The sequence below is a fragment of the Cryptomeria japonica genome, chromosome 10 (genome assembly GCF_030272615.1).
Source record: "Cryptomeria japonica chromosome 10, Sugi_1.0, whole genome shotgun sequence".
NCBI lineage: Eukaryota > Viridiplantae > Streptophyta > Pinopsida > Cupressales > Cupressaceae > Cryptomeria > Cryptomeria japonica.
This window is the reverse complement of record NC_081414.1, coordinates 297054378-297080372: the sequence shown is the minus strand read 5'-3', so window position 1 is coordinate 297080372 and position 25995 is coordinate 297054378. Positions and strand designations below refer to the sequence as shown.

General features: G+C 36.1%; 1 protein-coding gene across 1 annotated transcript in view; it reads right to left on the bottom strand.

The window, feature by feature from the left end:
* Positions 1 to 9921: 9921 nt before the first annotated feature.
* The window catches only part of LOC131029359 (uncharacterized RING finger protein C548.05c), a 90665-nt gene continuing 74591 nt past the window's right edge, over positions 9922 to 25995 (bottom strand). The window contains exon 5 of the mRNA XM_057959826.2: positions 9922 to 10367. Coding sequence (XP_057815809.1) covers positions 10149 to 10367 — 219 coding nt within the window. The 3' untranslated portion in view covers positions 9922 to 10148. The remainder of the gene's footprint in view (positions 10368 to 25995) is intronic.

Sequence of the window (25995 nt, the reverse complement as noted above, 5' to 3'; positions counted from 1 at the left end):
ATTATATTTCATTGATGCAAAAAGCAAATATGGTTGATGGATTGCCTACTATTGTTCCTTCTCAAATTGTTTGCAATGGTTGCATAGTGGTAAGATGCATAGGGAACCCTTTCCTCATGGTCAATCTTGGAGGGCATATACTAAATTGCATTTAGTTCATAGTGATCTCTTGGGTCCCATGGAGAATCCCCCCATCCAAGGTTCAAGGTATGCTCTTACCTTTGTTGATGATTTTTCAAGGAGAACATGGATATATTTCCTTCATAGTAAGGATCAAGTGCTTGATGTGTTTATTGAATTTCATATGTTTGTAGAAAGGCAATCTAGTTCTAAAATTAAGATTCTTCGTACTGACAATGGAAGAGAATATGTCAATAATGCATTTAATGCTTATTTGAAATCTTTTGGAATTAAACATGAGCTTACCATTCCTTATACACCACAACAAAATGGTGTGGCAGAACGGAAGCATAGGACAATTTTTGAAATGGCTAGATGTTTATTGCATGCAAAAAATATGGATTACAAGTTTTGGGCTGAAGCTATGGCTTGTGCAACTTATTTAATTAATAGAACACCTACCAAAGCCTTAAAGGATAAAACTCCCGAAGAAGCTTGGTCTCGTAGAAAGCTCAATTTGCAGAATTTAAGAATTTTTGGTTCCATAGCTTATGTTCACAAACCTAAGGAGAAAAGAAAAAAATTAGATGCTAAATCTTCTCCTTTTATTTTTGTTGGTTATGATGAAAATACTAAAGGTTATAGAGTTTACAATCCTATTACTAACAAGGTAAAAGTTGCAAGAGATGTTTGTATTGCAGAAAAAGGTATTCATGATTGTTCTAAAGTGGAGGATGATAAACTTGCTCAAAGAAAAGTTGTGCTTGTGGAGGACCAACCTCCTTCTCTTAACCCTACTCCTAATGCATCTCTTTCTATTCCTTCTAGTGATAGTGATGATGATAATAATAACTCTACTCCTCATGACTCTTCTTCTAGTGATGAATCCATTACTTCTAAAAGAGGACCTAAATGGTTTAAATCTTTAATACAAGATAGTGATGAATACTTAGCTAGAATGGATACACTTCAAGCTGGAAGAGTTAATTATTGTAATTATGCTTTAATGACTACCATTATGAATTCTAATGATCCTAAAACATTTGATCAAGCTAAAAATCAACCACATTGGCAAAAAGCAATGAAGGAAGAATATGATACTCTAATTTCTAACCAAACTTGGGATTTAGTTCCCTTGCCTCATGGTAAAAATCTTGTTTCTTGCAAGTGGCTTTATAAAACCAAATTGAATGTTAATAATCAAGTTAGTAAATTTAAAGCTAGATTAGTTACTAGAGGTTTTTCTCAAATTGAAGGCTTAGATTATACTGAAACTTTTGCTCTTGTTGCTAAAATGTCTACAATTAAACTTGTGCTTGCTTTAGCTTCTAGAATGAATTGGCCTATTCACCAAATGGATGTTAAAAGTGCTTTTCTTAATGGTGATTTACATGAGGAAATTTATATGTCTCAACCTCTTGGTTTTATTAAAGAAGATAATGCACACTTAGTTTGTAAATTAAAGAAATCAATTTATGGATTAAAGCAATCTCCTAGGGAGTGGTATTCAAAGTTTAATGCATTCTTTCTTTCTCAAGGCTTTATTAGAAGTAAAAATGATCCTAACTTGTATATTAAACATAGTGAAGATAATATTATCATTATTATCTTGTATGTAGATGATTTGATTCTTACTTCAAGTTCCAATACTTTGATTTCTGATATTAAGTTTCAACTTATTCAAAAATTTCAAATGACTGATTTAGGTCTTTTACATTATTTCTTAGGAATGCAAATTTGGCAAACCTCTAAAGGAATTTTCTTATCTCAAAGTAAATATTCTCAAGATCTCATAGATAAGTTTAAAATGAATGATGCTCACCATGTTTCAATTCCTATTGAATTAGGCACCAAGTTAATGCTTGATATGCAAACTCCTTTTGTTGATCCTACTTTGTATAGACAATTAGTTGGAAGTTTGAATTATTTAACTCTTACTAGGCCGGATATTGCTTATAGTGTTGGTTTGGTTTCAAGATTCATGTCTAAACCTCAACAAACACACTTTAAAGTTGCTAAAAGAATATTAAGATATATTAAAGGAACTATAAATTTAGGTTTGTTTTATGATGCAAATTCTAATTTTACTTTAAAAGGTTTTACTGATTCCGATCTAGGTGGAGATTCCCAATGATGGGAAATCTACTTGTGGTTATTGTTTTTTTGTTGGTTCAGGAGAAATTTCTTGGAATAGTAAAAAACAACAATCTACCTCTCTTGGATCCACTGAAGCTGAGTACAAAGGATGCACTAATGCTTCCAAAGAAGTCTTGTGGCTTAGAAGACTACTTGAAGATTTGGGTCTACCTCAACACGAACCAACTCAATTGTATTGTGACAACCAAAGTGCCATTGCCTTGGCTAAAAATCCAGTTTTCCATGCAAGGACAAAACACATTTCTCTCCAACACCACTTTATTAGAGAACAAATTGAAGACAAACAAGTTTCACTCCTTTTGCAAGGGGGAAGACCAAGTTGCAGATATTTTGACCAAGCCACTTTGTAAAGAAAAGTTCCAATTTCATTGTAAAAATCTTGGCTCCCCAAGTACAGCTTAAGGGGGGGTGTTAGAATATTTAATCTTTACTTAGCTTAGGTTTATTTGTATTTAGTTTAGGATATTCCTTTGGAATTCCTACATGTAATTTGTCCTCTAGTACATGTGTGAGGACAAGTCATTTCTTTTTATTTTCCTTTATTAAGGAATATTAGATTTCCTCCATAAGAGGATGTGGACACATGGCACACACATTTTATGAATGGTGGCATTCATAGATTTGGGAGTTACTTTGTAACTCCTCTCCTCATCTCTATTTAAGAGATGTCTCCTCTCTCATTTCTTCTTAATGATAATATTGTAAAGAGCTTCTTGCTCTCTCTCTCTCTCTCTCTCTCTCTCTCTCTCTCTCTCTCTCTCTCTCTCTCTCTCATTTTAGGCATTGCCTCATTCATAATATCACAAGGGGTTTTTCTTTGCTTTTCCCCTTTCAAAAGTTCTTGTGCCTCCTTCTTCACATTTGGGTGATTGCTCCAAGGTTTTTGCATTTCTCTTGGTAACATTTACTTCATCAATAAACTTTCTTGGATATTATTATTCTTTCCTTGCTCTTGTATTTCCTTTCAGCTTCAATGGTTGAGAGACAGGTGGGAATGCAAGCACAAGAGGTGTTAAAAAAAGATCTAAAGAGGATGCCAAGAAGCTATCTTTGAACTTAGAATATGCCGAATAATAAATCACCTCAAGGTTGCAAGGGTCATATTAGATGAGGCCAAAAATGATCAAGAGAGAGTCCTATTAGTTGTTTATATCCCGTGTCATGGATAGTGTGCATGACATTGTTATGGGTAAATTTGAGACATTTGTGGACAATTGAAGTGACCAAATTCATGGAAACTAGCCATGAAATTCATAGTTTTCACTTTGAAAAGATTAGGTTTGACGATCACTACAAATTTTGAATCTATCATTTGGTTCCAACTAGGACTAACAAAGTGATAGACTCCATAGATAGCAAAGAAAGACCATTGTGAGTACGAATGGTCACATAATATCTCTCATATTTTTCTTGATGAAAATTGTTGATGTATATATATGTATGTATGTATGTATATATTGGTTTAGTTTTGCAATAGATTTATTTGCATGCAATTTCTTATCACTTGTATGGATGGTACAATTATCAATGTACTCTTTGACAAATATTCTAAGATGGAGACATTGCTTGGTATCATATCTAGAGACAAAATAATTTGATATTGATGGAATGTGCTCTCATCAAACTAGCTCAGATATGATTTATCTAAAGGTAGTAGTATAATTTTTGGAAGGGTAATTAATTTTTCCATTAATAGCCTTTGCATGATAGTATAGTAGCCATTAGATAGTTTGAAAGAATGTATTTGTCTATGAGGTGCTAATGCAAAATCCTCAAGAGCTTCCCGTATAGTAATGACATTGGCTTGAATTAAAGGTTTGTTCTTTTTGTACCCTCTAGAAGAGAATGTTGCATCTTGACTATTAGAGTGAAATAATGATGAGGAGCCCCCATATCGATTCACATTTTGCTAATAGTTGTACAATGTAATACACAGATGCACATAAGAGTTGTATTTCATTAACAATATTTTCTCCCTAAGAGCTAGTTGCAAGTTTTCGATGGATATACAATATGCTTCAAAATCAAGGAGTGCATAGGGGATTTATGAGAAGAGAGATTGATATCATAAAATTAAATCAATTAATTTTTTTTTTATATTTTCCTACTTACCTGTGGATGAGGTCAATGAAGGTGACCTACAAACCAGTATTTGCCTAAAAATATTGTAAAAATTGATTAACTAATTGATCAAAAGAGTTGATAGAATGGTATGGGAGAAATAAAAATCAATCCAACATTATATCCTTGGGTAACAATAGGAAGATTTTTTCTAACAACTCATCCTAGAATAAGAAATCACTACACAAGGAAGTGAAAGTAGAGACATGTGATTGTTGATGACCCTTTCCACTACAATTCTTAAATCTCGGTGCTTCAAATACATGTGGTAAAGGAGTGTTCATGATATGTAAAGCTAAAGGGTGTGGTGATATCAAGACTGTATTAATGGTTGCAATGGAGCATGTGTAAGGTTAACATGTTGATTTTGCATTTGGCCCATGTTTTGAAGGAGTGTGTTAAGGACAGGGTTCAACAAAACAACAAAAGTTTGGATTATGGATGTTGGAATGTTAGAAGTTTGAGTGGTAGTTGATTTAGTGGCAACAAATCTAGTAACAAATGCAAGATGAGATGTGAAAATATGTTGCATACTGATCAAGGTTTGATAGGTGTTGAAAAGACTCAAAGTTGCAACAATAACAAATCTGGTAGAAAATCTACTAGAAGGCACAATCGACATCACAAGTGATGTGGTCAGCATATGAACAAAATGTCTTGACATCAACATAGATAACAACGTGCAAGTGATGTTAGATTGCGAGTCTCTTGAGTACATCCATATATCCTTATATCCCCTTTTATATCACATATCTTCCTTTGTACTCTTCTATACTCATCTATTTCATCATATACACATCTTATCCTAGTTACATCATATATCCTCTTTCATATCTCATCCTATGTCATTTACATTTTTCACTATACATATATCTAGAGGATGGGATGTGACTCGTCTATCCTAACCCTACCCTAGATGGTATCTTTTGAATCTCATGCTTTGTGAGCTCCTTGCAACAAGATGCACAAGGATTTGCTTTACTATATCTAAACTATTGCACTTTCCTACCAACACGCAACATCTCTTTATGGTAGATTGAGAATCGCCTAAGTTCCACCTTAAGTTTTTGAATCTCAAAGGGAATCAGAAGCTTGTTTTGTATGAGCATGAGTCCATTCCTTCTCTAGAAGCATTACATTCCAAAAGAAAGGGAAGGGAAAAATTAAGGATAGCTAACACAAGGTGTGAGCTCATTACCTCCTTTATTTGTCAATTTTTTGTTGTGTTGCTTCTATCCACCTAAAGGCTCCTTTCTTTGTTACATCTATTAAGGGGGTGGTCATTTCAAATGGCCCCTAAATGAATCCTTGATAATAACTATTGAGCCCAAAGAATTCTTGTAATTACATTAGAGTTAGGCAAGGGCCAACCTACAATCGCTTTGATCTTCTCCATCCACCTACACTCTTAAGTAGTGATGATGTGCCCCAGACACATAATTTGTCATTGGAATTCACATATGAACTCTTTAGCAAAAAGAGTTTGGGTTTCCAAAAGCTCCAACACCTCATCAAAGTGCCTTAGGTGCTCTTCCAAGGTCTTATTGGATACGAGAGTTGTTGAAGAAAACGAGGACAAATTTCCTCAATTGATTGATGAACACTTGGTTCAAGCATTATAGGAATATTGTTAGAGCATAATTAGGTCAAATGGCACAATTAGAAACTCATAGTACCTATAGTGGCATCAAAAAGGCTATTTTATAAATGCCCTCTTAGTTTCGTATCTAATGGTAACCAATTTGAGGTCTGTTTTTGAGAAATAGACCGCTCCTTGAAGTTCAACTATCAATTTGTCAATCTTGGGGACCAAATATCGATTTTTGATACTCTTATTTAGAGCTTTGTAATCAATGCAGATTTTCACTATGCCATGCCATCCTTTTTAATAAGCACTCCAAAAGACACTAAATGGTTCAAACTAGGATGGATGTATCTCCTATCTAGAAGTTCCTTAATTTGTCTTTCAATTTTCTCCTTATGCCTTTGAGGGTGGCGGTAAGGAGTGGTGATAATAGGCTTCACTTCCTCCAACTTAGTAACATGGTCAAAGCTCTTGTCCTTAGTTTCCCAAGAGGAATGTTGTTGAGTATCTTGTTGTGCTTGTCCAAAATCTTTTGCATATTTGCAAAGTATGTTTTATTGTTATTGGGAGAGCTAGTTGTGAATACTACACACTACACTAACTAATTTGCTTGTCCATGGCTAAAAATACTCTTAATCATCTTTGTAGACAATATTAGGTACTCCATTAGTCATCCCTCAAAAGACCTATTTCCTTTGCTTTTGAAAGGGAATCTTAACTACATGTTTAGAAATTTCGTGTGATCTCTCCCTACAAATGCAACCATCGAATATCTAAAACCATGTTTGGGCTCCCATGCCAACCACATAGAAGTCATCCTTCACATTATACTTTCCTAAAGTTGTGGGTTCAACTAGGTATTTTAGGTGCATTAGAAGGAAAACCGTCACCCATCATTACATTGAAGCCCTTATCTTCCATTTTGAGTCCTTGTTTGGCTACCAAATCTTCATCTATAAAGTTTTATGTGGCATTGGTGTTGATGAGCATTGACATGTTTTGTCCCTTCAAAATTCCTCAAATATGAAAAGGGTTGTATATTAAAGTATTTGGTAGCTTAGCCAAAGTGCTTCCTAAATTTCCATCTTGATAGATTTTGATTTATCTTCTTATGTTCCACTCTCTAGCCTTAGCTCTTCTTCCTCGCTCTATGGTTCAGGTTATTTAACTCCTTGACTTATCCTTACAGACTAACTTAATGTAATGCACTTACCCTTTAACAAGGCACCTTTGTCCTGGTGACCAAGGCTCCTCATAGGAGAAGCATACTATCTTTCTTCTCAATTCATTTCTTGCCAACAATTCTTGCTTTGAAGGATAGCCTTTAGGTTCCTAAGCATTCTTGCATATAATTTTTTTGTAGGGAAGGTCTTTTTGTAGAACCTACTTTGTGGCATAATTCTCTCTTTGTTTAAGGTCGCCTTGATTACCACTTGAAAAGGTGATTCAAAGGTTTTGACCGAGCTCCTAATAGATTCAATAAGTCCTTCAATGAAAAGCATCATTAACCTTTTCTCTAAAACATCAAGCATTTTGATATTTTCTACATCCCAAATGCCAATGTGTTTCCACCCAAAAAATTTACATATTCACAACTCACAAGCCCTTGTCATCTTCAATGGTCAGAAGGGGGCACATTTTGTTTATAAATGAGGATAAAACAAGAAATGGACACAAGTCATACCTAAGAGAGGAGAATGTTAGGGTCAAGAAGAATATACACTAACTATTTTTAATTCCTCGCATAGGAACAACCTTACAATACGAGTAACTATTAGCTAATTTCCATTGTTGCAACACACATAGGCACAACCTCACACTTGTAGTAACTATTAGCTAACTTCCACTATTATAACACACACACACACACACCTAAGATTTCACATTTCAAGCTTTTCCCAATACCACTGTTAAACAAACTTGTCAAATTAACTCGCGAATCCCTTAATGTGCCATAGACAAATTCTTTCCTAGATAAGAAGTGGCACATTTTTGTCAAGAGTCATGTGGGAAGTCGAACAATGCAGGACGACAACACGTGATTTGAATAGGACTACAATCATCCTAGACAACTATGTGTATTTTAAATAAAACCATACTAGAAACAACACCCCCCCAACAACTATCTTGAATGACACAAATTGTGAGTGTCGAATGCATAACAACATTAATACTCCTTTTGTCTTCATCCTATTTATAACTTCTTCACCACTAAAAACAAACATGACATATTATCCTTTCTTTTACTTTGTGTAGTTCATGATATGCAATCTCAACCTCAACTCATTATTCTTAGAATAATAAAAGAACCAAAATTAATGTTTAAACATTTATGTATGCTTATGTTATTTCATACAATTGAGAATAAACTGAAAAGAATGGAAAACTGCAAAATAGCACTTGTTTAATCCCTAGATGAACTAAAACTGATGCCATGTTTAGCCCCAACAAGATTGTAAAAGCAAAATAAAGAAGCCCAACATAATTTAAAATAGCAACAAAAATGTAAATAATATGCATTTACATCATTAAATTCCTTGGATAAAATTCACTTTTGATGAAAAAATAAAGTCAATACTTTTAAAACGACACGCTGCTTTTTCCATTTTATTGGATTAGATTTTAACCCAAATAAAAGAAAACAAAACGATTGTGAGGTTCCATGTGATATGATTGGGTCTGAGTGCGGGGAGGGCATTATGTTTTTATTTTAAAAATGACATTAAGCACATAGAAACACAACTGATTTTATATTATACATTGATTTCAAAAATGGCTAGAGCTCTTGGCAAAATCCAATATGAAACTCAAACACCTAGATGGAAAGGCAATGCAATAAATATAAAATGCACTTGCCTAAAACATACCAATAGAAAGATACAACCTACAACGTATCTTTCTCAATGGATGAACCGTTTTTTGGTCTCAACTAGAAAGACTTTTCTCCATTACAACAAATCTACTTGGCCTTAATATGCACTACAATCTAAGTTACTTAAAACACAAAATAAAAAGATGATAACAATATGCACTACAATCTAAGTTACTTAAAACACAAAATAAAAAGATGATAATTAATGTTATGGTTTTATCATTTCATTGAAAACCATAGGCATAATGCTACTTAGATGATAATTATAAGCCATAATGCTACTTAGATGATAAATATAAGCCATAATGTTACTTAGATGATACATACAAGCCTCAAAAGGCTGTAACCAGGTAATAGTTAAATATATAATAATTCCTATATTCATACTTTTATGATGAGCAAAGTATACACTACTTAGTTCATAAATACATTTACATATTATTTATTTTCCTATGGTGCTTAACTCATAAATACAAGAATGCATCGAAGAATTCAAGAGATTGTTCATACACTAAACCACATGCACAACAGCATATTATATTACTAAAGGCAATTTTGTCCCAAATAAATTTCATGATAAAAGAATAACGTGTGTTTGAAAATTGCTCAAGCCTCCTTTTCCATGGTGATTAAAATATGCACTACCTAGTTAACAAATAAATTTAAAATAATTTCGTTTTCCACAGTGCTTCTCATAAATAAGATAATGCATGTAAATTTTGAAGAAGATTGATTGATTATACATTTGAACATCTGCGCAGCAGCCTGTTGTATTACTAGAGGTAATTTAGTCCAAGTAAATTTCAATATTGTAAACAATTCTATAAAATTCATTGATTCAAATTAGTTTGAGTTTAAACAATTAAAATGAACACTTATTTTTACATATTTCAAACATGTTCATTAGTCCTTTTGTGTGATAATTTGATTTGTTGATCACTTTCTGTTTTCCTTCTTTGCGAAAGTCATTCCTACCACAAAGATGATTGCTTCTTTGCAACCACACGAAATGAAATGTAAAACAAATGGAAAGAGTTTGTAGAAGACCGAAAGAAAACATGGTTCGTATAAAAAAAAATATGAATAACTATTTAAACAGGATGTGAAACATAAAAGATATCCACAAGACCCAATGCTTTAGCAATTCGCTTCTAAAATGATCCAACATGTGCAAATAGAAAGCACATATAACAAACGTACCTTTTGCCATTTCCTCGTTCATCATAGAGAAATAAACTATCATCTGGATCCTTAAGGAACCATCAAAAGTTACAGACATCAAAATGAAGAATGTCAAACAGTGCTACTAGAGAGGTAGATGCGGTGGATATTTTTCATTGTAAGTCTTTTCCTGCAGGTTGGACATTTCTTCTGAACTTGGATAGCATTTGTGATGCACTTTTTGCAAAAAATGTGTCCACAAATAGTCGATGTCTCTTCATCCATTGTAGACATGCAAATTGCACAGGTGAGCTTGAGTTCCTTTGGTTCATCAGATCTGACATCCACCTTCTGCAGATACACAATTTCAAGGTCAATTTTACACAAAATCACCTAAAGCAAATGAGTTGATGAAACACAGCCTATTTGTCGTACCGCATTAAAAAACCACAAAGGCCTCTTTTTACTGGCTTTAAAATCCACCATTCATAGGCAGCCCTATCAATAATATTAATCACAAAATTTGATATAGATAATTCCTATGTTACATACTATCTGGTCCCATGTCTTTCTAGCTTATACCTTAAAGATGTAAAAATCCAGTTGAGCTTGAATCCCTTGTTCTACCTCTTTAATACCAAATTGAGAATCCCTCCCCTCAGTTAGTTTTATATTCATTAGCAACCAAGTGAATCTTACATAGAACAAGCATGTTTGCAGGTAAAAAATCAGCAATGCTGATCTTTTCTGGCCTGCTCTCAAATTTTCTAACCAAAATCACTAGGTTACTTGAATCCTGTTATACGGAGAAGACCTATACAATAATAGTTTCTACCACCTCCCAAGTTTCACAACCAAACCCACCAGATTATATGAACCTTGGTACATGAAGACCTATGCAATCATTTATTTGTTCCTTCCTGATGCATTCTTTGTAACTTAGGCTATTCACTGGAGATAATACACTGATGCAGCATGTTTCCCAGGAATACTTTGCAGTGTAAATATTAAACCAAAAAATGTGTATCTAGTGGATCATCAAAGTGAATTGGAAACAAAATGCAACTATCTATAATAAGCACTCACTTAGGAGATGAATGGCGTCCTTTAGGTGTTTGACCATGACGCCAAGAGCATTTAAGCTCTTGACATCCACATGGAGGGCCTTTAGGCTGCAACTCTTGTAAAGACAGTCTTATAAACATTTTCATGTCAATCTGGTATTGTCAGATTGCCAGTTAATTTTAGAAAAGACTTTCACTCCCTGCATCTGATCAAAATCAATGATTGTAGGCAAGAAATAAATATTACTAATCGTTGTCTTAACTTTTTGAAAGTTAATTGTAACCAATAAACTTCAGACTCAAACCTGTTGGTGTAATTATTTATTCATCTTGGATATAATTACACTTTACTTAAGTTTACTTAGGTACATGCATAACATTGTAGTTTGCATATGAGACACTTAAGGAGATGTGATACATTGGCAGTGTGTATGTAGGAGAATTTCCACCTTTTATGGTGTGATCTTGTTGTTACATTCCACCTTCGGTGGGTGATCCACCTCATGTGGAATATTTTACTAGTACCCCTACCTACCCTTGCATCTCATTGAGCCACGTCATCACTGTGTGCTCTCTTGTCTCTTAGCCTTGCCTTTATAAATAGGCTCATCTACATTGTATGTAACAATTTTTAATGATGATCCAGTTGATCTATTTTGCATCTTGATAGGAATACAATTTATTCTTGTCATATTTTATCTCTCTCGTCATTGTGCTATCTTTTGGTCTCTTTGATCTTGGTTGCTTCAAGCATAATCTCACATGGTATCAGAGCGATTGGAGCACCTTTGGAGAGATTTTGTTGCCTCCTTGAGGAAGTTCAAGAGGCAGATTTGAGGAGCAGCATCTTTTAGAGGCGTATCCTAGACCAGATCCGACCTCGCCATTGCGTCCGGATGGCCGTTTCCATGAATTTTCACTATAAATTCGCCTATGTTAGGTAAAAGTCAAATTTGGGGCTTTGGAGAAATTTTTTTGTCCAATTAGGCAGTACGGTATGGATTTTCTTAAAAAAAAAAAACAATTGTATTTTCTGCGAAATTATTTTAATTTGTTTATTTTTAAATATTTCGCAAAAAATTTATTTATTTGAAAAGTTTTATTTATTCAAATAAAATAAAAAAATATTTATTTGGGGGGCGTATTTACCCCACCCCTGACACCCGTACTGCGCATTCATTGTTGCAGGGTACTTACAGCTCGTACCGTTGTTGCCCACCCGTTGGCCACTTACTTTGTGTCGGCCCCTCACATCCCGCCGACTACCGTCTTCGGTGTTCTCCGTTCACCGGCTACCACTACCGGCCCCTGCTCCTGCCGGTGACTTTCCTCTCGCCGGTTCTGCACTTCCTGACGCCCGCAATAACTCAAGCCCACTGCCCAGGTCCACTGCCGCCGACAGCGGCCCACGTTCTGACGAGTCAGCAACACTTGGCACGCATTTATTGCGTGAATCGACTGCCACATCACTCCGTCGTACTGCCACCTACTCGTACAATCTGCTAACTCACCCAGCATAGTTGGCCGCCCAGTCAGCTTGCCACGTGGCAATCCACGTCACATTGCCACATCAGCGTATGGATTTGACAAATCATCGACCGTATAGTCTAGTCAGCAAGCCACGCAGACCGGTCGTACAGACACATCAACAATTTCGACCAATCGGGTTATGCCATGTCATCTATCCGTACAGTACGAACGTTGAGCAGACAGGGAGGTGAAGTTTTTTTCTGATGGCCATACGACCGTCAATTTTAATGCAGTGTTTTGCTGATGTCATCAGTTTTAAAAAAATTTAGTAGGCCCCTCTCATTTTGTTTTTTGTTTTTGCAGTCCAACTTCAAATAGCCATATCTGTTAATGCATAGATAGCTTAGGTAAGATAAATGATTGAATGAGAGATAAATGAAGTCTCTCATTCAATCATTTATCATATCGATTATTAAAATGAATATCATCATGCCCTCAATTGATAAGCATTCTTTATTCATACATAATTGTTTATTATCATAGAATTCCGATTTGATAATCTATTATATTAGTTGCATTCACCAATTAGCAAATCGGGATAACCATTGCAAAACCGATTTGATGATTATCGGTAAACTGAACATCAATTAGTATTGATGATTATGCTTGAACCGATTGTTATCGGGGAGATGTAATAAACTCACACCGATTGATATCGGGTGTTAAGGAAAACATTTGAAGCATTAATATAACCATACACTGATCGGTATAACTTCGATGGTTATCGAATATAATATGCACCACTTGGTTAATAAACACCGGGCACTATTGTTATAGCGAATGGGCACGATCAAGTGATGTCTTGATCGGCCATGTCCAAAAGACATGGTCGGTCAAGGCATCGCTTGACCGTACCCAACCCACTATATATGTAAAATGGTATGTGTGAGAATGGACATCGAAATTGATAAATGTTCCTCTCACCTGCCACAAAGAAGAAGATAGTCAGATTCATATATTAATTCAATAATATATATAAAGATCATTTTAAATAGAATATAACTTGCGTATTGAATGTAAATTGAACATCATTTACAATATCTTGCTCATTTTTGCTCCTTTTTTGGTGCAATTTGTTTTGAAATGGGCTAATTTTTCGTATACTTTCACGTGGTGGTGTTATTTTCTAATTTGCCTGGACAAATTTTTCAGAAAATTCAATTTTTGGTGACTGTACCTATCCAATCCCCATTTCTACAACTTCCGGGACTCCATTTGGGCTCATATGAACTCCTTTTCAGGTGCCTTTTTTTGAAAGTGCATGATTTTTTGTCTACTTTCATAATCTGCTATCATTTTACAGTGATTTTGAGTAGAAATTGTACTTTCAGCATATGGGCTTTTTTGGCCAATTTGGCACTTGTATTGCATACATCTATCTTTTTGGTCTTTTGCATTGTAGCTCTTAGCCTATTGGGGAAAGTTGTAAAACAAAATCAGAAGTCCACTTTGCCATTGTTTGAAAATGGCCTATTGTACATGCACTACATATAAAGTGTCAAAATCATCATTTTTGGGAGGGTACTTTGATTGAGTGAATTTGGGGGGGTGTCTTTTGTGCTCGTGTTCTTTCATTTTGCTGCTATGGGTTATCCTAAGTTTCATCTCTTAACTCCTCATAATTATGATACTTGAAAAATTGATGCATGGAGTAAACTAATGGAAAAAGGGTTAACTCATTACATTGATGGAACTATTGTTGCTCCCGTTGATCCTAAGGTTGATCCCAATGGTCACTTGGATTAGCTCACTAAGAACATCATGGCAATTGGTACCTTAAGAAAGTATGTATCAAAGGATCTCATCTTTCATATTGAAAAATGTACCTTAATTAAGGATGCTTGGCAAAAGTTTCAAGACTTGTATGGTCAAATTGATGAGATTAGGGGATATCAAATTGATAGTGATCTCACCATGTTAGATCCAAGAACTTTGATACTATGCAAGATTATGTCACTAAGGCAAAAGAGTTGAGGGCACAACTCAAGGATTGTGGCATTGATAAGAAGGATACTCAATTGATCTTCAATTTGATAGGCAAGCTTCCACAAGAATATGCAGCATTTGTTTCTAGTTTCCAAACCCATAGAATGACAATGGGTTTAGGCTACACAATGCCTACATTTGATGCTTCCACCCAAATGTTGATGATGGAACAAACTAAGTTGATAAGCATGGGCATTCTTAAGACTTCTAAGTCTCAAGCATTAGTGGCAAATCAAGGGAACAAAGGAACTCAAGGAAAGGACAACTCAAACAAGAAGAAAGGCAAATCAAAGCCTAAGGACAAAGCACCACCTTCTCCACAACAAGGGGATTCATCCTCTTCCAAGAAGGACAATTCACCAAAGGAGAGACCTACTTGTGCCTATTGTAAAAAGGTTGGTCATGAGGAGCATCGTTGCCATTCTAAGAAGATTGATGAGCTCCTCCATATCTTCAAAAAGAACAACATTGATTTGCCTAATGCCTACAAGAAGGAGGATTCGTCACCTTCCACTTCCTCACAATCAAAGGGGAAAGGACAAACATTTATGGCAGCAACAAGTGGGAAGACTCACTCTTTTGGGACAAGAAAAGGACAAGCTCTTTGTGCTACTACAAGTCATGATTCAGAGAAATGGCTTCTAGATTCAGGGGCTTCTTATCATATGGCATCTTCGCAATCTATGTTTTCTACATTTGAGTCTTGCACCATGCCACAGATTTTGATGGGCAATCATACATACATGGATGTGATTGGGAAATGAACTATTGCCATTGGGGATAACTCCTTCAATGATGTGTTGTGTGTACCCCATTTGACAAACAATCTTCTTTCCATCTATCAAATCACACATGGGGCAACAAAGAAAATTGTGGAGTTCACACCTGAGTCAGTTTTCATTAGAGACTTGGAAAGTAGAGCTATCATTGTGACTGGGGTGGTGGATCATGCATTTCGGTTATATTCCTTTTCAGATTTTGTTCCTATTGATGAGGATGATTTTACATATGATGATCACACTTCTTGTGATGATTCAGATTTCGAGGAAAACTTTGGGTACTTGAACTTGGGGATTCTCACATATGACCCCGTTCTTGAGCCTTGCATTTCATCTCCTCATATTGATATCACATCACCTATTGCACCCGATGATGTGGATAGTGCGACAGTTTTGCCTCCTTGTGATTCAGTGCAGCAGGGTATTCCTTGTCTTCCAGCTTCAGTTCATTAGGATGACTACTTGACAGACATTGCAGATTTGGGAGACATAATTGATGACATTCATCTTCTCTTTGATGAAGATGATCCTTCTTCGATTGTTGCGAGGGAACACTTTGACCCTCTTGTTCATTCTCTACATGATCATTCTTTTGAGGTTGACATGATTGTGGATTCTTATGTACAGCAGTTGGAGGAGGTCTCTTTATCCTTAGAGGAGACATGTGAGTCTTTGGATCATGTTCTACATTCATCTCCACTAGATCTTGGAGTGCCTTTTTTAGCAGTGTGGAGCAGTTCACCACCTTTGGAGAGGGTAACTTTCAACATCGACATGGGGACGCTTGAGCAGTTTTCAGAGACTTCACTCATCATGACTTTTTTTCCTACATCTTCCCTTCATGATTGGGGAGACTTCATGGATACACCTTTGGTTTTGTTTCTTCCTAAGGGGAGGAACGTTGTTCGACGTTCATGGAGCAGTTTCTTCATTGATCTTCGAGCTTCTACCATTGGTGCAGATTCTACATTGAGGGGGGGCTACCTAGCTTCTCTTCTTCTCTCATATGGGGGGGACTTTTTCTTCACATGGGGATTTGTTCTTCACATACTTCTTTTTTGAGAGTTCTTTGTATAGTTTTCATCTCTCTTTTTGGGGAGGGTTTTTTTCCATTGGGTTTTTCTCTCTTTCCCCGCTTTATGGGAGATTGCATTTGCATTTGTACATGGGTACCTAACATGGCCTAGTAGCCGAGACCCATCTTGCATTGCTTAGTTGCATTGTAGACTTATGTACATTCCCCTAAGTTGCACTTAAGGGGGGGTGTTGGTGTAATTATTTATTCATCTTGGATATAATTACACTTTACTTAAGTTTACTTAGGTACATGCATAACATTGTAGTTTGCATATGAGACACTTAGGGAGATGTGATACATTGGAAGTGTCTATGTAGGAGAATTTCCACCTTTTTTGGTGTGATCTTGTTGTTACATTCCACCTTTGGTGGGTGATCCACCTCATGTGGAATATTTTACTATTTCTCCTACCTACCCCTACCTACTCTTGCATCTCATTGAGCCACATGTCATCATTGTGTGCTCTCTTGTCTCTTAGCTTGCCTTTATAAGAAGACTCATTTACATTGTATGTAACAATTCTTAATGATGATCTAGTTGATCTATTTTGCATCTTGATAGAAATACAGTTTATTCTTGTCATATTTTCTCTCTCGTCATTGTGCTATCTTTTGGTCTCTTTGATCTTGGTTGCTTCAAGCATAATCTCACAAAACCGCATTGACAAAAATGGCTATTACACCCCCAGTGAAACATGGTCAAACAAATTGAGATTTATATCCATCAACTCTTGGAGTTGGATCTTCAACCCAATTGACACAATATTAGATACATTAGATAATAATCAAGGAAATAATGTTTATCATGTTTGCTGAAATAGGGTAGATTAGATCTTCTATTCTAAAGCATATAATATTTTGGTTGTACGTGTGTGTGTTACATGGGTATGAAGTTTTCTATGACCTGGAAAGCCTATATAAGCGGCAATTACCATTATGCAATATATTTTCATGCCTTTCTGAATAGAAGCTTATATGGTATTAGAGCCATTGTCCATCATTCTAGTCTGAATTGAAGAAGCAAGGTGATTGGAGTCATTTGCCAATTTATTAAGCTTTCTAAATTTTATTTTCTGCAGGTTTTCATTACGGCCAATAAAAGTCTCACATGCCTGTCCTATATTGGACATATCTTTTTGAGTTTTTACTGATAACTTCATCTGTAGTTGAAATTCTTTTGCTGGAAAGCTGAAGAAAAAATCTTCAAAATGATATGATACAGTACTAGGTAGTGAGAAACATAAAGGGGTTGAAAACAGATTGAAATCAAGCAACGTGAATATTTCAAGTGTAAGTCAGATGTCGATTCAAAAAAAAAAATATTACTTTGAAGTTCAAAAAAGAAAAAATCAACTTTTTAACTTTTAAAACATACCAAAATATTTACCTTTTTGAGTTGCGAGCAAAGTTATATCAAATGCTTTTGAATTGTGAGAGATTCCAAAAGGAATTTTTCAAGATCATCTGTTCTAGTGTGTTAGAGTCAGAGATTAGAAAATCGCCACAAACTCACCAAACTCGGCAAGTTCGAGCCCGAGACATGCTCGCCGAGTCTGTGGAGCTCGGACTTGGGCTCGCCCGAGTCTGGCTCGCCAGACTCGCCGAGTTGGTGAGTTTAGCAAAAACTCGCCAAACTCGGCGAGTCCCGTGCCTAGGACTTGACTGACGTTTAGTGGGAGAAAAGACCAAAAAAAAAACATTTTTAAAAGCTTTTTGAAGTCCCTTTTTTTGGTTAATTATCTCCTACCCCTAAAAGTGAACTTCATTTCATTCACTTGCAAAAATAGGAGTAAAGTGAGTTGGGAAGAAAAACAAGGGTGCATAGAAGAAAAACCAGCAAGGAGGAAGCTCAAGTTTTCTTCAATTTTTCACATTGAGGCTGCATTGTGTTTGGATTTGGTGCACCAAGAGTTGGATAGGAAGAGTTTGCAGCTCATTTCAAGCTTGTTGTAAGAGGTAAGATTGTGTTTTGGGAGATTTTTTTGTTTCTTGTATGCAAAAATTTCATTTTCTATTCATTTATTTTTGAAAGTTTTACATTTTCTTCCAAAATCTTTTGTATGTTTGTATGTAGTATGTAGTATGTAGTATGTAGGGTTTGACAAACCCTACAGTTTTTTTTAAAAAAAATTTACACCCTACCTTAGTTTTTTTGAATGTATGTATTAATTTCATTTTGTATTTGTAATGTTTTATTGCAGCAAACTTCACTTTCTTATTTGCCTCAAATTCAAGTTTCACAAAACTATCCTACAATGTCTACTTCAGCTTCTAGACCCCCCATTAGAAAGAACCCTGCTTGGAAATATCATGAGGATTTTCTAGGGCAAGGAAAGGGGCAAACAAAATGTACATTTTGCAAAACAATATTCCATGGAGGTATATATAGACTGAAATACCGTATTGCTGGTGTGCGTGGACATGATGCCGAACCATGCCTAAAAGCACTCCCTGAGGCCGTACATGATTGTTATGTAATGGTTGAGGAAATTGAAAGGAAAAAGAAGCAAAAGGAGGATTAAGCGGCCATTGGGAGAGAGGCGACTTTAGGAAGAGGGACACAGTTAGGTTGTGTTGGAGGCCCTTCTTCCTTACCTCCATATCGTCCCACTTAGTTTGCTACTGCTAGTGCTGGTGTTTCCGATTCTACTTCTGTAAGTGCTAGTGCCAGTGCCACTTCTCATGTTCCTAGCAATGGTAGTTGTAGTGGGAGTGTTAGCATTGGACCTAGGATTTGTAAATCTAGGTTGGATACCTTCTTTGTGCCTCGCACTACTCCTGAGTCTCAACAATCGCTTGAGAGTATGGGTTGGAACAAGGAAGTCCATGATGCCACTAAAATTGTAGTTGATAGGTTTTGGGTCTACGACAGTGTTCCATTCTTTACAGCCGGGTGAATGTTTTATGTTTGATTGTTTTAATTTTTATACTTTGATTCTTCGTTTTATTTTTTCTTGTACATACTACATACTTATCTCATTTAATTTATTTGTGACAGGTCTCCTTGTTGGCAAGAAATGGTTGATGCCTTTACCATATGCGGGGTGGTGTTCAAAGCCTCTTCTGAGTCTGATTTGAGGGGACCCATTTTGACTCAATTGGTGAATGATGTGAACAAAGAATTAGATGAACAACACCAGATATGGAGCACTAAAGGTTGCACCATCATGACTGATGGTTGGACGGATAGGAGAAATATAACTCTCTTTAATTTTCTTGTTTCTCCCGCAGGTGATTGATTAATTTTAGTTTCATTTAGTCATCAATTTTTTTATTTTTTATTTAATGATTTATTGAATGATCATTGATCTTGCTTTATTTTTTTATTTCAAGGGGCACCGTTTTCATCAAGTCCATTGATGCCTCCGCCCATTGCAAGAATGCCACCTACCTATGTGAGCAGATAGAGGAGGTGATTGATGAGGTGGGTGAGGAGAACGTGGTACAGGTGGTCACTGACAATGCAGCAATTTATGTTTTTGCAGGTAAACTTTTGATTACAAACTAATTTTGTTTGCAAATTAATTACTATTTTGTAACTTCATTAATTACAATGCAACAAATTATGTTGCTGCAGGTAGAATATTGATGGAGAGACATCCATCTATAGTTTGGACTCCATGTGCCGCCCATTGCATTGACCTCATGTTGGAGGATATTGGAAAACTCCCATGAGTCAAGAGATGTGTATAAAGGGCGAGAAATGTGTGCAAATTTGTATATAATCATTCATGGGTGTTGGCTCTTATGAGACAATACACAAAGCAGAAGGAGTTAGCTCTTCTAGGAATCACAAGATTTGCCACAAACTTCATCACATTGCAGTCCATGCTTCGCTGTAAGTCAGCCTTGAGAAGTATGATTGTTGGTGAGGAGTGGTCTTCCTCACCCTATGCTGCCACTTCTGCAGGGAAAGATATGGCATACTGCATTTTTGATGAGCGAGACTTTTGGACCCCTTGTGATGAGATAGTGAAGGTAATTTTTTTATAAATTCTACAATTTAACTTTTTGTTTTATAACTTATTCATCATATTCTCTTATTTGCTCATTTTTCTAAATTACACAATATTTTCAATTTTGTAGTTTGTTAAGCCCTTGGTGGTTTTGTTGCGAGTTGCGGATGGAGAAAAGCCCACAATGGGCTACATATATGAGGGCATGAATAGGGCGAAGGAGGGCATCAAATCCGTCTATGAAGGAGATGAAAGTAAGTGTGGTCCCATTTGGGAGATCATTGATAGGAGATGGCATCATCACCTTCATAGGCCCATCCATGCAGCAGCGTATTATCTAAATCCAGCATTCCATTTTATCCCTACTTTCAAGGCTGATGTTGAGGTCCTTAATGGGCTATACTCAATCATGGAGAAGATGGCACCTGCTGGTACTACTTAGATAAAGCTTATTAGAGAGCTACAATTGTTCTCAAATGCATAAGGGGAGACCTTCTCTTGTCCTATCGCCAAAGAAAGTAGGACAACTATGATGCCAGGTAAAAATAAATTGTAAGGCTTAATTTTAGTTTTATTGTATATTGTTAAATGAGTTTATGAGTGAGACTGATTTTATTTATTTTTGTCATTTTAAACTTAGATAATTGGTGGAGCTTTTTTGGCCCAATGACACCAAATATTCAGAAGTTGGCCATTCGCATCTTGAGCCAACCATACAACGCATCTGGTTGTGAGCGCAATTGGAGTATGTTTGAGCACATACACTCCAAGAGGCGCAATAGATTATCCGTGGAGAAGATGAGTGATCTTGTCTTTCTTCACTACAACCTCCGCCTGCAAAATGGGAAAAAATGCATTAGCTGACATCTCTCCTATCATTCTAGATGAGGTTGATCCTGATGCAGAGTGGGCCACTGAGACAGATCCTGCGACTGTCTTTAGTGATGATGACACTGATTGGATCGATCAGGTAGATATAGACGCTGAGGCTGTAGCCATGGCAGAGGAGGAGCGGAGAGCACAAGCAAAGACAGGAGATTCAGAGGCAGATACTAATAGTGACATAGATGTTTCTGATGTTGGTGAGCATGGCATGGTGTCACGGGGAGCGGCTATGGCTGCCGAATCATCCAGGACCTACCTTAGATGCCTTCGCAGGGGGTCGGGGCCAAAGGGTGCACGCTCCTCTGAGCCATAGGCTTGTAGTTGTATTTACCTTTGGTATTTGTATGGAACATTTGATGATGATCATATGATGACATGGATTTTTTATTCCATGAGTTTTGTAATATTGTATACATTTGACAATATTTATATATCTATGTTTGTTATTTTCTTCCGCTACAATTTGCGTTTATGCTTATGTGATTGATGTATACTTGTGTATGTAATCAAATGAGCCGAGTTTGATGATGTTATTGTGTCTTTAAGGTGTATTCAATAAAGGGTGCATGGAACAAGTTTTAAATCTTTAAAAATCTCTAAATTTCTTGAATTTTTCACTTTCTCGAGTCCAGCCGAGTCCGACTCCAAGTCCTGAGTCCGAGTCTGAGTCCCGTTTCTTTGGTTAGAGTGGTTGATGAGTGCCTTTTGGCCTTTGCATTTTTTATTTGCAAGAGTTATAATTTTTGCAGTCTAGGTGGTTAAGTTTTTAGGTCAAACATGACTAGCAAACATGACTAGCTATTCCCCAAGTTTCAAAAATTAAACAATGAAATATTATAGCTCGTGGAGTCAAATATCAACTATTACTGAGCAGAGACATCACAACCAGACAACAAAAACAAAGAAACAGGAGTGATTACTGACATTGGGGATTTCGAAAAAAGACATAAGGAAGTTTTAATGCTTCTAAAGTTGTCAGTTACAGTAGATTGATACCAGAGGTCCAAAATGTTACATGGGCACTACCACTTTGGGAAACTCTTAAGAACAAATAATAGATATCTGAAGCTGGGCAGGCCTTGTATCTAAAGTACTTCGTGTTTTCATGTAAGATGCGGCAAGGACAATATTTGAATGCTTGTTATGACTGAAGGATCTTAGTGATCAACTGTTTATGATCAAGAAGCCAATAGATGATGAAGATATGATAGCTTTAGTCTTATAAAATTTACCATCATCCTCTGACTCATTTGTTGAATCCCTAAACCTCATTGTGAAAACCCAAGCACTCGACTTTGCAAATTATCAACACTTCTCTTGCAGGAGTAAAGACAAGATCAGTTGGATGCATAAACTTCAGATACTACAATGAATGCTTTTAGTGCACAGATCATTGGAAAATGTTGGTACACCACTACATTTCATTTAGCGACTCTCCTTCAAAGGCAATAATACATCGAAGAGATAAAAATGGAATGCTTTTACTACAAGGAACCTAGATATTTTAATGAAAATTTTTAAAAAGAAATTGATAGAGAAAGAGTGATATGGTACACCAATGGAAATCCAAGTAAGCTAACCTTATTGATGATCTGTAGAATTCACAATATCTGGATATACTGATTCCAAAGGGGCTGAATCAGTTGATATTCAAAGGTCTACAAATGGTTATGTTTTTACTCATTATTTTAGGAAAAATCTCTTTGCAGAGCCAGCTACAACATGCACTCACTTATCCTCCACTGAAGCAAAATACAATGTTATGGTTAGCATAGGTTGTTAGATGATGTTATGGCAAAGGATGTTGGTTGATCATCAAGTTGACTAACCATACTTTTCTGCAACAATTAGAGCATCTCAAGATGGTGAAGAATGCCACTTATCATGCTAGAACAAAGCATATTTAAGTTTATCATCATTATATTCAACAGTTGGATGATAATGAATTATTTTGTCTATTTTTAACTTTTTTATTCTCCTGTGGCGAAGCAGATAGTTGATATAATGACTAAATCCTTGGATTTGTATAATGGAGGAAATAGGACCATGTATGTAGCATGTCTTGTTTGATTGGGATGATGAAAAAGAATTGAAGACATGTCCAAGTTGACCTGAATCTCATTACTAAGATGTGTAGGTGGTTCTTGATGTCACTATTAATTGTTCAGAACAATGTGTTGTCCGCAAACTGAAAATTATCAAACCTCATCACCTTTGATAAAGCAGAAAGATTTTGTCTAATGTCTATGGTTATACATCAGTGCACAGGTGGAGAAGTACTCAAGGTGTGGATATGCAACATGCAGTGTGAACTCCCAAAACTTAGGTATATGGGTGCAAGGGTGCAGAGGTACACAAGGGAAAAGTATGTGAGCTATACAGGGTGCATTAGGTAAACTGTAAGATTTAAACTAAAACATATCAAACACAAATTTTCAAACATAATATCTTCATGAAACCTAGTCAAACTGAAAACAAATATTATTTTTCCCTTGTTATCCTTGAAAGATGTTTTTTCATAAAATAATGTCTTTTGGTGTGGTGCACATGAAATCTAGGCAATGCATTGGGTATGCTGGGGTGCATTAGATTGTACCAAGTGTGCCTCACCTACGAATTTGGATGTGTTTTGCATCCACATATGGACTGCAGGTGTGCCTTTAGTGTGCCCCAATTTCAATTAGGTGTGCTCAACTTGACAACCTTGGTTACAATACTTACAACAAAGCTCCTATTGAAGCCTTCACACAAAATGATAAATAGATATTGTGAAAGGTGATCTCTCTGGCCCTTGACCCCATTGGGAGCTCTGTTCCAAATCCCCACAAGGGGCACTACCCCTTGACCCCAAATATCCACCCACCATTGTTATTGTTAATGCAATCATTGTCATGTTTTATGTTTATTAGTTTAAACTTCACTCAGTATGCCAAAGTTTCATTTGCAATTCTTATACTTATTCTTGCTTTGCTCCCAAAGTTCGAAAGCTCTGCCCACCATTGTTAATGTTCAAATTTGAATGCAATCATTGTCATTTTTTTAATGTTTGTTAGTTTAATTTACATAGTATGCCAAAGTTTCATTTGCAATTCTTATACTTATTCTTGGTTTGCTCCCAAAGTTTAAAAGCTCTGCCCACCACTGTTAATGTTCAAATTTCAATGCAATCATTGTCATGTTTTTTATGTTTGTTAATTTACTTTACATAGTATGCCAAAGTTTCATTTACAATTCTTATACTTGTTCCTTATACATCTTTTTATAACTAATTTTTCAATTACAATATGTATTTGTGCCAGCAGCAACCAGAACAACCTAATCATTCCACAAGCAGTGAGCATTCCATGATGAAAGATGGATAACAATCTGCAAAGATAGTTTTAAGTTGAATGTAGGATGGACAACATATTAAATAAACTGTGAAAATCAATAGATTAAAATACATGCAGATCATTGGTAGAACCAGCATATCCAGAACATGAGAATGTATGGAGAATGCATTCACTACTGGCCATATACTTTGATGAATTGTGGTTGAGAACCAAACAAACAAAGTGTTGGCAAGAGACATTGCATAAATATAGATGAGTGTATGGGAGTTGTCATAGATGCCAACCCAGTTCAGAGATTCGATCCGGACTGTATAGATTCATCCTACCGGAAGTATGAAGTCCAATTTTGCTTAAGTTTGGAAGGTGGAACACAGTATCGGATAGTATGGAAGTATTTTGAGTAGAACTTCATTTTGGTTGTACATCTTGCTTTGAGGTGATACAGGTAGTGGGTTAAATGTTTGGAGTAGCTTATTCCAGAATCTTAGCCTCCGGTGTTGTCTTTCGTGCATGATTGAAGATCTGGTATTCGGCATTTCAGGAAGAACGATGCTATTTGGCTGACTGATGATGTAACATGCTGTGCGGAATCATTGGGATGATTTTGGTGATTGATTTTGTGTTCGAGGTTGCTTGGCCGACATGTGGGAAGCGTGTAGTCAATTTGTTTTGGTCTGCATATGCATTGGTAATTGGATTCCGCAAACTCATCTTACACGTTTCATATTTTGCAAGTGTTCTTGAAGCTGACTTGTTGGTGAGCTAAATTCACCTTGCGGATATATATAAGAGATTGGAAAGTTCATTTTGTGTATAAGAGACTGTGCGAGTGTTGTGAATGTGCGATTGTGCGCAGTTCCATGTGTGCAACTGAAGGATTTTTGCTCTGGATTAAAGCAGATCAGCATAATAGAGTAGAGAGTCTTAGAACAGTGAGATAGTTGTATTTTGTGCTTAAACTGAAACTATCCCAGGCATTTATAGATGCTAATTTATAGTTCAATCTTGTTGTTACCTTTTGTAATTCCTTTGTAAGGCAATGATTCTTCCGAATTTCATTTGTATTGAGTAGTGAGCTCTAGATAGTGTGCCTGAATGCATGTGCATTCCTATGTAAGCTTTTCACATACTTATAACAAAGTATTATCTTACTGTGGGTAGGATTCCCACCGTGGTTTTTCCCTTGACTGGGTTTCCCACATACAAAATCTTGGTGTTATGGTGGTATTTTTGTGTGTGTTTTTCTTACGCTTATCTCTCTTATTCATTTGCATTAAATGGTTTGAAGAACTGGTTAATAAAGTTAAAAGTTGCAGAACACTGATTCACCCCCACCTCTCAATGTTCATTGATTCCAACAATTGGTATAA